Source organism: Muscardinus avellanarius (genome assembly GCF_963383645.1).
Source record: "Muscardinus avellanarius genome assembly, chromosome: 10".
NCBI lineage: Eukaryota > Metazoa > Chordata > Mammalia > Rodentia > Gliridae > Muscardinus > Muscardinus avellanarius.
The window spans coordinates 51,079,553-51,092,633 of record NC_137796.1 but is presented as its reverse complement, the minus strand read 5'-3'; the positions used below and the strand labels follow the sequence as shown (position 1 = coordinate 51,092,633).

The following is a 13,081-nucleotide window of genomic DNA, read 5'->3' as shown; positions in this document are numbered from 1 at the left end:
TCTCTGCCCTGCTGAGCCGCACCGTCTGGAGCTCCTGGGACAGCGCCTGCCTCCTGAAGTTGCCCTGGTCCCGCTGTCCACAGCGATGGTGGAGCGCTGGACTCCACAGGCTCACAACCTTTGTTTCGGGCTTCAGGGGCCAGCATCCTTCATCCTGGGTCTGGCAGCCTTGAACAATGGCTAAGGGCCGGGGGACCCCATAGAGTTTCACCACAGCTTCCGGGGCCCAGCCAGCACTCCCGTGCCTGTGGACTATGACCACCTATCGGCCCCTTCCCAATGATGGTGTGGACCTGGCAGCCAGCTGTGGGGCCCGGGGCGCCGATGTCCTCCCTGGGCCACACACAGGGGACTACACTCCCATGGGATTCTGGGCCCAGAATGGCAGCATGTCCCAGCCTCTCGGTGAGAGCCCGGCCACTGCCACCACCCGCCCCAGCCCCACCACCCCTGCGATGCCCAAGATGGGCGTGCGTGCCCGAGTGGCCGACTGGCCACCCAAGAGAGAGGCCCTGAGAGAGCAGAACAACCCCAGCCCTTCGCAGGACCCAGACGGCCCGAAGGCCACCAAGGCCGGCCATTCTGTGAGGAGCCTACAGAACGGGCAGCCCCCCTCCAGCACCCCGGTTTCCTCAGGGTCCAGAGCTTTCCACAGACTCTCCAGGAGAAGGTCCAAAGATGTGGAATTTCAGGATGGGTGGCCCCGGTCCCCGGGCAGGGCCTTCCTACCCCTGCGGCACCGCAGCAGCAGCGAGATCACCCTCAGCGAGTGTGACGTGGAGGAGCCGGGGGAGCCGCGTGCCGCCCGGCACCCGGGGGCGCTGCCCCTTTTCCGCGAGTATGGCAGCACGTCCTCCATCGACGTGCAGGGCGTGCCCGAGCAGAGCTTCTTCGACATCCTCAACGAGTTCCGCAGCGAGCAGCCGGATGCCAGGGGCTCCCAGGGCCTCGGCGAGCTCCTGCGGGCAGACCCCGGCCCGCACCTCGCGGGGGCCGGCTGCGGAGCCAAAGGGGACCCCCGCAACGGGCAGCCCCCCAAGGACTGCCTCCTGCCGCTGCAGCCTCTGAAGGAGAAGGAGAAGGCCCGCAAGAAGCCCGTGCGGGGCCTGGGCGCCGGGGACGCGGTGGACTCGTCCATCTTCCGGAAGCTGAGGAGCAGCAAACCCGAGGGGGAAGCAGGGCGGCCCCCGGGGGAGGCCGAGGAGGGCCGGAGCCCCCCCGAAGCCAGCCGGCCGTGGGTCTGCCAGAAGAGCTTTGCCCACTTCGACGTGCAGAGCATGCTGTTCGACCTCAACGAGGCCGCCGCCAACCGCGCGTCCGTGGCCCAGCGGCGCAACACCACCACGGGGGCCTCGGCCGCCTCGGCCATGGCCACCCTCCCCGCCTCGCGGGCCCACAGCCTCGGGGGGCTGGACCCCGCCTTCACCAGCACGGAGGACTTGAACTGCAAAGAGAACCTGGAGCAGGACCTGGGCGACGACAACAGCAACGACCTGCTGCTCAGCTGCCCGCACTTTCGCAACGAGCTAGGCGGGGAGTGCGAGCGCAACGTGAGCTTCTCCAGGGCCTCGGCCGGCTCCCCGGGCGGTGAGGGCCCCTTGGCCGAGCCCGCGCTGAGCGCCTGCCGCACCAACGCCAGCATCGCGGTGCTGGAGGTGCCCAAGGAGCAGCAGAGGACGCAGAGTCGACCCCGGCAGTACAGCATCGAGCACGTGGACCTGGGTGCCCGCTACTACCAGGACTACTTCGTAGGCAAAGGTGAAGCGGCAGGGGGCGGGGGGGCGTGGCTTTCCCGGAGACCCCCCCCCCCCACCGCTCATTTCTGCGCTCAGAGCCAGGCCCTGTTCTCCACACTGTGGGTGCTGCCGAAATGGGACCCACCTGCTAGAGAGCTGGGAGGCACCCGAGCCAAGCCAGGGCCCAAGGCTTGGTAGAAACCTTGAGCTACAGGTTCCAGACCAGCTGGAGCAACTTAGGGAGACTCCCAGCAACTAGGGAGAGTCTGTTTCCAGATAAAAAGGACTGGGGGTGTAGCTCCGAGGCAGAATACCCCTTGATTCAATCTCCAGCATAACAAAACCGAAACCTTGAGCCACCTGAGACTGTAGATACACCATAGTAAACATGAGCTTGGTACAACAATGTGCTGGGCACTTTCTGGAGCCTGAGGATATAGAGTAGACCAGCTTGGGACAGACATTAAGTCCTCTTAGCACTTAGTGTCTTAGTGAGATAAGCAGCAAGATAAATATCTAATGGCGGTAACGTGTCCTAGAGTTAGGGTGCCAAGTGCAGCAGAGAAGAGAAGGAAGATAGTGCACCAGGAGGGATTGAGGTTTTCAGTAGTGAATGTCAGGGTGGGCTTGAGAGGCGCCATGTGAATACTGAAGGCAAGGGAGGGAGGTGTGTGGAGTTGGGAATGGTGTTCCAAGCATAGGGAACAGCAAGTGTAAAGGCCTTGGAACGTTGGAGGAATAGGGAGGCCAGTGTTGCTGGACAGTGACTGAGGCAGAGTGGAAGGAGCCGTGGCGGAGGTGACAGGGACGGATAGTGTGGGACCCTTGCGGGGCCTGGTGAGCTGCATCGCTTCAGAGGGCCCTCACTTGACTTGTGTTCTTGGCCTCCCTCTGGCTGTGGTGAGGGGACAGGAGCAGGGAGGCCGGGAAGGAGTGAGGAGGAGTAGATGACAAGTTCAGGATAGGAGCCCAGGAGGGGTAAAGAATCTCAGGCAGGTACTCGGTCTGTTTTGAAGTTGGAGTTGGCCTATGGAGGTGACCAGGGCTCCCTGCCTGGTGGTGCCCCCCAGGAGGTTGCAGAGAGCCAGTGGCCCAAGCTGAAGCAACCCCTGGCAGGCAAGAGCTAGAGCCTGGCAGGCAGGAGCTAGACGGCCCCTCCGGTACAGCTGGCTTTGTCCTTCAAGAAAGGCAGGCACACCCAGGGCTGCCAGCCTGACTGATTTTGCAAGAGTCTTCTAAAATTCAGAAGGGGGGGGAGGTTTGAACCCAGGGGCACTTTACCTCTGTGCTATACCCCCAACCCTTTTATTTATTTATTTATTTATTTATTTATTTATTTATTTATTTATTTATTTTTGTTTTGCTGGTACTGGGGTTCCTGGAAGCTTTCTACCTCCGGGCTACACCCTCAGACCTATTTTTTTATATTTTTATTTGGAAACAGGGTCTCTTAAGCCAGCACAGCTGGCTTCGAACCTGCACGATCCTCCTGTCTCAGCCTCCCAAGCGCGGGGATTACAAGTGTGTGTCACCACGCCCGGCTTATTTTTTGTTTTGAAACAGGATCTTGCTAAGTTGCTGAGGGCTTCACTAAGTTGCTGAGGCTGGCTCAAACTTGCAACCATCCTATCTTAGCCTCCCAAGTACTGGGATTATAGACTTGCACCACCATGCCCAGCAAATTCAGGGTTTTTTTTTCTTTTTTGGTAGTACTGGGGATGGAACCTAGGGGCATTCTACCTCCGTGCTATACCCCTAACCCCCGCACCCCCCTTTTTTTTTTAATCCGGTACTGGGAATGGAACCCAGGGGCATAATACCTCTGCGCTATACCTCCCAGCCCTATTGACTTTTTTTTTTTTTTTTTTTTTTTGGTGGTACTGAGGGTGAAACCCAGGGGCTTTTCTACTTCCAGACTATGCTCCCAGACCTATTTTATACTTTATTTGGAAACAGGGTCTCAGTACAATGCTGAGAGCCTCACTAAGTAGTTGAGGCTGGCTTCGAACCTGTGCGATCCTCCTGTCTCAGCCTCCCAGGTACTGGGATTACAAGTGTGCACCACTATGCCCGGCTAATCTTTAATTTTTATTATATTTGTTTATTTATTTATTTGCAGTACTGGAGATGGAACATGGGCATTCTACCTTCAAGCTACATCCCCAGCCCTATTCTTTATTCTTTATTTTGAAACAGGGTCTCGCTGAGTTGCAAAAGGGCCTCAGTAAGTAGCTGAGGCTATCCGCAAGCCACAGTCCTCCTGTCTCAGCCCCCCAAATGCTGGGATTACAAGCATGCGCTACCACGCCCAGCTTATCTTTTTATTTTTGAAACAGAGTCTCACTGAGTTGCGAAGGGCCTTGCTAAATAGCTGAGGCTGTCTTGGAACCTTGACCCTCTGGTCTCCGCCTCCTGAATGGGATTACAAGCATGTGCCACCATGCCTGGTCCTTTATTTTGAAATAGGATATCACTAAGTTGTGAATGGCCTAAGTAGTTGAGGCTGGTCTCAAACCTGCGATCCTCCTGTCTCAGCCTTCCAAGTAGTAGGATTATAAGTGTGCGCCACCATGCCCATTTTGTTGTTGTTGTTGATTTTGTTGTTGTTTTGTGGTACCAGGGATTGAACCCAGGAGCATTCTACCTCCAAGCTATACCCCCAGCCCTATTTTTAATTCTTTATTTTCAAACAGGGGCTCACTAAGTTGCAGAGGGCCTCACTAAGTAGCTGAGGCTAATCTCTAACCCGGTATCCTCCTGTCTCAGCCTCCCAAGTAATGGGATTACAAGCATGCTTCACCATGCCCGGCATAGTAACAGATTTAAACAACCTAAAAGTGTTTCTCTTATAAAGGATAGAGATCATCGTCCAGGACTGGTAAGAGTACTCTTCAGCATCAGTGCAGTGCAGCCCTAGTGCATAGCCCACAGCCCTCACCATAGCTCCTTCCAGGGCCACGATGGCTCCTGGAGGTCCAATCATGGCACCCATTTCAGACAGAGAAAAAGGGGAAAGAACAAGGATAAAAAGATCTTAGCCAGCATGGTGGCCAGTACCTTGGGAAAGTGAGACAGGAAGATCACAGGTTCAAGACTAGCCCCAGCAACTTAGTGAAACTTTATTTCAAAATAAAAAATAAAATAGGTCTGAGGGCTTGGGAGGCTGAGACAGGAGGATCGCACAGGTTCAAAGCTAATCTCAGCACTGAGTGAGGCTCTCAGCAACTTAGTGAGACCGTTTCCAAATAAAGTATAAAAATAGGTCTGGGAGCATAGCCTGGAGGTAGAAAAGCCCCTGGGTTTCACCTCAGTACCACTATATATATATATATGTCTGGTGGTGTAGCTCAGAGGTAAAATGTTTCTGGGTTCGATCCAATGTAAGAGAGAGGGAGTGGGGAGGGAGGGAGGGAGGGAAAGAGAGAGACCTTAAGTCAGTTCCCTTAAAAGAGCTTCCTGCCAGGCGTGGTGGCGCACGCTTGTAATCCCTGCGCTTGGGAGGCAGAGACAGAAGGATTGCTTAGGTTCAAAGTGCCAGCCTTGCTGGCTTAAGAAACCCTGTTTCTAAATAAAAATATAAAAGTAGGTAGGTCTGGGAGTGTAGCCCAGAGGTAGAAGGGTTTCCAGGAACCCCAGTACCACCAAAAAAAAAAAAAAAGCTTCTTCAGCCAAGCATGGTGGCGCACGCTTGTAATCCCAGCATTTGGGAGGCTGAGACCTGAGAATCGCGGTTTGCGGACAGCCTCAGCTACTTAGTGAGGCCCCTTGCAATTCAGTGAGACCCTGTTTCAAAATAAATAATAAAAAGTAGGGCTGAGGGTATAGCTCGGAGGTAGAATGCCTCTAAGTTCCATCCCCAGTACCTCCCCACACACACAAAAAAAAACTTCCTCAGAAGTACCATCCAAGCCAAGCATGGCACACGATTATTGTAATCCTAGTACTTGGGAGGCTGAGAAAAGAGGATCACAGGTTTGCAGCCGATCCTGTTTCAAAATAAAGAATACAAAATAGAGCTAAGGGTGTAGCTCAGAGGTAGAATGCCCCTGGGTTCTATCCCCAGTTCCGCCCCCCCCCAAAAAAAAAGTACTATCTATTTGTGTTTGTCAACAACTTGTGTCTGGAAAGTAACTGGAAAATGTAGGTTTTTGGTTGTACAAAGTCCCTCTCTTTTTCTTTCTTTTTTTCTTTTTTTTTTTTTTTTTTGCGGGTCTGGGGATGGAACCCAGAGGCATTTGACCTTCAAGCTACAGCCTCTGCCCAATTTTTTATTCTTTATTTTGAAACAGGGTCTCACTGAATTGCAAGGGGCCTCACTAAGTAGCTGAGGCTGTCCGCGAACTGCGATCCTCAGGTCTCAGCCTCCCAAATGCTGGGATTACAAGCGTGCGCCACCATGCCTGGCTCAAAGTCCCTCTCTGTATCACCCCAAAATAGAGGGCATTTTGGTTGTTTTTTAAGAAAAGAGAAAATGGATGATAGGCAGCTAGTACTATATAGCAACAACTTTAAAATTTGTCTAAAGCAGGGTCCTGCTCAAATATCACAGATGTCAACTACGTCATCTGTTTGGGCTCAGAGAATAACGTCTAATGTTCCAGCCTGGCAACGGCCCTGGGATTGGGGTGTCCCATAACTTATTAGCGTTGTGGCACATTTCACCACTCAGGCTGTCTGTCTATGCGCAACGGAGTTGATTGTAGTAGGATCACCTGCCCAAACGACACTGAGAGTGAAAATAAGCAGGATGAAAAAAGAAGCTCCAAACCGTTCTTATCAGGCGAAAGAAAGCTGATGAGGCAGCAACAGTATTGCACAAAGGAGATATCAGGCTCAAAGCACTTTTTAGAGGAATGAAGAGGGCCATTTCATGTTGATGTTTAAAATTCACCAAGAGGCTGGGCATAGAGGCACATGGAGCACAGGTTCGAGGCCAGCCTCAGCAACCTAGTGAGACAGACCCTCAGCAGCTTAGACCCTGTTTCAAAATAAAAAATAAAGATTAAAGAAGCTGAGTTTGTGAACCTGGCCGACTAGCTTACAGATGGAGAAATGAAAACCTGAAAAGGCTACGGAGAGAAGTGGACAAATCCAGTCATGGCGGGAGAAGATGAGAGCTTCCCTATTTGAAACGGAGAGATCTAACAACCAAAAAATAAGATCTAATAACCAAGAATATAGCCGGGCATGGTGGCGCCTGCTTGTAATCCCAGTACTTGGGAGGTTGAATCAGGAGGATTGCAGGCTTGAAGCCAGCCTCAGCAACATAGAGAGGGTCTCAGAAACCTTAATGAGACCCTGTTTCCAAAGAAAGAAAATCTGCCGGGCGTGGTGGCGCACGCTTGTAATCCCCGCGCTTGGGAGGCGGAGACAGGAGGATCGCGCAGGTTCGAAGCCAGCCGCGCGCGCTGGCTTAGGAGACCCTGTTTCCAAAAATGAAAATGTAAAAAATAGGTCTGGGAGTGTAGCCCGGAGGTAGAAGGGCTTCCAGGAACCCCAGTACCACCAAAAAAAAAAAAAAAAGAAAAGAAAAGAAAATCTGGATGGGGGTATAGCTTGGAAATAGAATGCCTCTAGGTTCAATCTCTAGTACAAAAATAATAATAAGAAGAAGAATGAAGAAGATATGTTTTGAAAACCAGGTGTAGTAGTGTATACTTGTAATTCCAGTACTTGGGAGGCTGAGACAGGAGAATCATAGATTCAAGGATAGCCTCAGCAAGTAGTGAGACTCTCATCAACCTAGTCAGACCCTGTTTCAAAGTTTCAAAATTAAAATAGGGCTGGGGATGTTGCTTGGAGATAAAATGCCCTTGGGTTCAATCCCCAGCATCCCCCCCCCAAAAAAAAAAGGAAAGAAATTTTTTTGGGGTTTTTTTTGTTTGTTTGTTTGGTTTTTTTTTTTTTGGTGGTACTGGGGTTCCTGGAAGCCCTTCTTCCTCCGGGCTACACTCCCAGACCTATTTTATATTTTTGAAACAAGGTCTCTTACGCCAGCACGGCTGGCTTCGAACCTGCGCGATCCTCCTGTCTCCGCCTCCCAAGCGCGGGGATTACAAGCGTGCGCCACCACGCCCAGCGGAAAGAAATGTTTTGATAATTTGTTTGCAGGGTTTTGGTGGTGGTGGTGTTGGTGGTGGTTTGTTGTACTTGAAATTGAATCTAGGGACACTTCACCACTGAGCTACACTCCCCAGCCCTTTTTTACCTTTTTATTTTGAGACAGGATCTTGTTAAGTTGCCCAGGCTGGCCTCAGACTTGTGACCCCCTTGCCTCAGCCTCCTGAGTATCTGGGACATGCACCAAGGATTTAAGTAACCTAATCAAAACTCAATTTAACATTTCTGTTTATACGTTCTTTTTGGCCCACAACATTGAAAATTTATGTGAAAGTAATGTGGATTGAATAAGATTGGGCATTAAAATACTTAGTTCTAGCTGGGCGTGGTGGTGCACGCTTGTAATCCCAGCATTCAGGAGGCCGAGACTGGAGGGTCGTGATTCACGGACAGCCTCAGCTAGTTAGTGAGGCCCTTTGCAACAGTGAGACCCTGTTTTAAAATAAAAAATAGAGGTGTATTCATTTCGAGTCACCCCTCCATGCCAGTCTGGTATGGAGCTGTATTTCTATTTTCTGTATTTCTATCTTTCTAATAAACTTCTTTAAATCTTCAAAAATAAAATAAAGAATAGAAAAAATAGGGATGGGGGTGCAGCTCGGAGATAGAATGCCCTGGGTTCCATCCCCAGTACCATACACACACACACAAAAAGAGTAAAAAAGCCATTTTCTTTCTAAAATTGATTTCTTTCCTGGGCACAGTGGCCCACACCTATAATCCCAGCTATTTGGGAAGCTGAGAAGGGGAAATTGCTAATTCGAGGCTAGCCTGGGCAACTTAGTGAGCCCTGTCTCAAAATAAGAAGAGCTGTGGATATAGCTCCATGGAAGGCGGCTCCTGGGTTCAGTCCCTAGTATGCAAGAAAAAATAATAATAGCAATTTTTTTTTTTACTTTGTGGTACTGGGGATTGAACCCAGGAGCACTCTACCACTGAGCTACACCCCCAGTCCTTTTTATCTTTATTTTGAAACAGGATCTTGCTAAGTTGCCCAGGCTGGCCTCAAACTTGTGATCTTCCTGTCTCAGCCTAATAAAAATGACTTCTTTATAGCTCAGGAAGCTCATAATAACTTGATGAGTGTTTATGGAGTTTTTATGTTTATGGAGGTTTACTATATGTTTATGGAAAGTGTTTATGGAGGTTTACTATATGCTGGGAGTTGTATTGGTAGATATGCATTGGTGGAAACAGCCCTGTAGCTGCTTCAGGAATGAACTGGTGAAGTGATATTTTTGCCATTGTGGTGCTGTTGTTGTTTTGTTGTTTTGTGGTACTTGGGATGGAACCCAAAGGCATTGTACCTCCGAGCTACACGCCCAGCCCTATGTTTTGGTCTTTTTATTTTTAATTAATTAATTAATTTTTGTGGGTCTGGGGGTAGAACCCAGGGGCATTCTACCTCTGAGATATACCTCCTGCCTATTTTTTATTCTTTATTTTGAAACAGGGTCTCACTAAGTTGTAAAGGGCCTCACTAAGTAGCTGAGGCTGTCCATGAACCGCAATCCTCTCTGGTCTCAGCCTCCCGAATGCTGGGATTACAAGCGTGCGCCACCATGTCCTGCCATTCTTTATTTCTTGAAACTGGGTCTCACTAAGTTGCAGAAAGCTTGACTTAGTAACTGAGGCTGCCCATGAACCATGATTCTCCAGTCTCAGCCTCCCGAATGCTGGGATTCCGAGCATGCGCTACCATGCCTGGCATATTTTTGCCATTCTGATTGGGGTTGTTAGTTAACACATTATTTTAGCCTCAGGTGTATGTGTGTGTTGGGAACTAAATGCAGGGGTATTCTACCTCTGAGCCACACCCCCAGCCCTTTTTTTTTTTTTACTTTGGAAACAGGATCTCACTAATTTGCTGAGAGCCTTGCTAAATTGGTGAGGCTGGCCTTGAACCTGCAATCCTCCTATCTCAACCTCCCAAAGACTAGAATTAAAGGTGTGGGCCACCATGCCCAGTTAAGATGAGCTTTAATTCATCTCTAGAAAATAGGAACCATCAATTAAATGCTCAGAGCTAACAGAGCTGGGCATAGTATCCCACACTTGTAATCCCAGCACTTGGGAAGCTGAGACAGGAGGATCTCAGGTTTGAAGCCAACTTTGGTAATTTGCTGAGGCCTTCTGTAACTTTGTGGGAACTTGTTTCTTTTCTTTTCTTTTTTTTTTTTTTTTTTCAGTACTGGGATTGGAACCCAGAGCCCAGGGGCATTCTACCTCTGGGCTATAACCCCCCTCAGCCTTGTTTTATAATTTATTTGGAAACAGGGTCTCACTAAGTTGCTAAGAGCCTCACTAAGTAGCTGAGGCTGGCTTCGAACCTGTGGGATCTCCTGTCTCAGCCTCCCAAGCGCTGGGAGCTGGTATTACAAGCGTGCACCACCACGCCCAGCAACCTTGTTTCTAAATAAGAAATAAAATCAGAGGCCAGGCATGGTGGTGCACTATTATAATCCCAGCATTTGGGAAGCTGAGACAGGAGGATCGCACAGGTTGGAAGCCAGCCTCAGCTACTTAGTGAGGCTCTCAGCAACTTAGTGAGACCCTGTTTCCAAATAAAATATAAAATAGGTCTGGGAGTATAGCCTGGAGGTAGAAAGCTCCTGGGGTCCATCCCCAGTACCCCAAAATAAATAAATAAGTACAGTCAGGTTGGGGGTATAACTTGGAGGTAGAAAGCCCCTGGGTTCCAAGGAGAGAGTGAGGAAGGGAAGAAGGAGGGAGGGAGGTTCTTGCTGCAAGCAGGAGACCTAGGGTGAACTGTTTGCCTAGAAGGGCTATAAGACAGCAGCATGTTTTAGGAAAAAGAGGAGGTAGTTGTCATTGAAGAGAACGCAAGGAGACTTGCCTCGCGATTCACTAAAGATTCTGTTACTCTAAAGGGAAAAGAGGTATGTTACCAGGTCTAATGAACATGGTCAGAGACAGTGATGCTCGGGGGCTTCTATTGTGGTCCAGAACAAATCTCGTGGCCCGTGGAAGGCAGTAGTAGCCAGCACTTAAGTCGTGGTTGCCGTCACCCAGCACGGTGCCACACTGACTCATTAATCCTCACCACGGTGCTGTGGGGTAGTCCATCCATAAGCCCGCGTTACTACTGAGAGTGCTCAGCCTGGGCCATGGACCTAACCTCACCCAAGGTTTGGGCCAGCAGGAAGCTCCCTAGATTAGAGCCTTGACCAAGTTCATAAAGGCTAACTGGCAGCTAAGCTGGGCAAACCACTTGCAAACACGGAATTAACCACAGCAGTGCTGGGTTTATTACACGCCATGCACTACACCAAACGGCTTATATTTGTGGCCTCATTTCACCCTCACATCAGCTCCTGTACTGTGGGTGGCCTGTCTCAGATGAGAGCACCCAAGGCTCGGGTGACGTAGAGCTGATGCTGAAAGCTGGACTTCTCACGCTTTCTCCATGAGCGTGGCTGTGACGAGGCATGCGGTTCACGTGACCAGGACCTTGCCCCAATGGTTCCGTCCTCAGGCCTACCAAGGGTCAGGAACTCTCCTTCCCAGACAGCTCACTCTGAACTCACCTGCTCTTCCTTCTCAGAGCATGCCAATTACTTTGGTGTGGATGAGAAGTTGGGACCAGTGGCGGTGAGCATTAAGCGGGAGAAGCTGGAAGACCACAAGGACCATGGACCGCAGTACCAGTACAGGATCATCTTCCGGACCCGCGAGGTAGGTCCCATCACAAACGTTGTTAATGCATAAATAATAATGGAGCCTGACAGTGATGCAGGCCTGTTATCCTAGTACTTGGGAGGCTGAGAAAGGAGAATCACAGGCTCAAGGCCAGCCTGGGAAAGACCCTGTTTCAAAAAATAAATAAATAGCTTTGGGGTATAGCTCAGTGATTGAATGCCCTGGGGATCAGTCCCCAGAACCACAAAATAATAATAATGATTTTTATTATTATCCTTACTATTTTTAGTATAGTGCTGGTAAGCTTCTCACATCTGTGTGCCCTTACTCTGGCTTAGATTCTGTGGACAACCACTTCCCCTGCTTTGCCTCCCATCGTCCCCTCAACAGCCCCAGAAAAGCAATTCTATTAGCCTCTCCATTTTACAAAGGAGGAAATTAAGACTGAGAAATGATATGATTTGCATAGATCAGTGAATTACCAGCCAGGCTGGAGCTGGGTGTGGTGGCGCACGTTTGTAATCCCAGTACTTCAGAGGCTGAGATAGGATTGCAGGTTTGCTGCCAGCCCTAGCTACTTAGTGAGGCCCTCTGCAACTTAGTGAGACCCTTTTTCAAAATAAATAATAAAAAGTGGGGCTAGGAGTGTAGCTTGAAGGTAGAATGCCCCTGGGTTCAATCCCCAGTATTCCAAACAAAACAAAACAAAAAATACAGCCAAGCTAGGCTTGAATCCAGGAGCATGACCTCAGAGCCCAGGATTGTAAGGTCTCTTTGTAAGAGATTAACTCTAGTTAGCAAGAAATAAAGGGGGAGTGAGGGTTCATCTCAGAATTGTGAAGTGTCCTGCACAATGGAAAGAATGAAGGCCACCAGCCTCAGGCAGGGCAGGAATCTCAACAGGCCCAGCGGCAGCGCCAGTGAGCCCCACGGCTCCCTACCACCTCATTCCACTTGGAGCAGAGAATCCCATTGCCCAGCTGGGCCAGAGGTCTTGTCCCTAGGTTCAAGATCAGCTGTGGCTAGGGGAGAAAGCCTGCTGAGTGCGCTCCTGTTGTAGTATGAGTCTAAATTGTAAATGACAGAAATCTATTTCTGACTGGCTTAAGAAAGAGGATTCACCAGTTTGAGTAGCTACAAACCCCAGGTTAGGGCTGGCTAGGGCACAGCTGGGCTGAGACTCCAGCAAAGTCACCAGAGTGCTGCCGCCTCAGCTCTCTGCGCCACGGGGCCCGGCTTCCCTTTGCATTATGACTGTCATTCGCTTCTGCCACCAACAAGCTGTCTCCATGTCGTGGGGAATAGGAGACCAGCTGCCCAGATCTTCTGTGTCTTCACAGCTTCTCATTGAAGACAAACGGACTCTGCTGGATCTCTCATTGGCTCTGTGTGGCTCACACGCCCTGGGCCAGTCACTGTGATTGGGGGTGACAGAGATCACTGGCCAGGGCTAGGGTTGTGCTCCATCCTGGGGCCAGGCCAGACTGCCATTGGTGGCTCCATCTTCCATACAGAGGAGGAGGCAGGGCAGATCCCCAGCAAAATGTGGAGTGGAGCAAGGCCAG

General features: G+C 50.3%; 1 protein-coding gene across 1 annotated transcript in view; it reads left to right on the top strand.

Moving 5' to 3' along the window:
- Positions 1-254: 254 nt before the first annotated feature.
- The window catches only part of SIPA1L3 (signal induced proliferation associated 1 like 3), a gene marked incomplete at both ends in the record, with an annotated part of 125,267 nt that continues 112,440 nt past the window's right edge, over positions 255-13,081 (top strand). Inside the window, 2 exons of the mRNA XM_080704170.1 lie at positions 255-1,758; positions 11,422-11,552. Of these exons, the coding sequence (XP_080560296.1) occupies positions 255-1,758; positions 11,422-11,552 (1,635 nt within the window). The remainder of the gene's footprint in view (positions 1,759-11,421; positions 11,553-13,081) is intronic.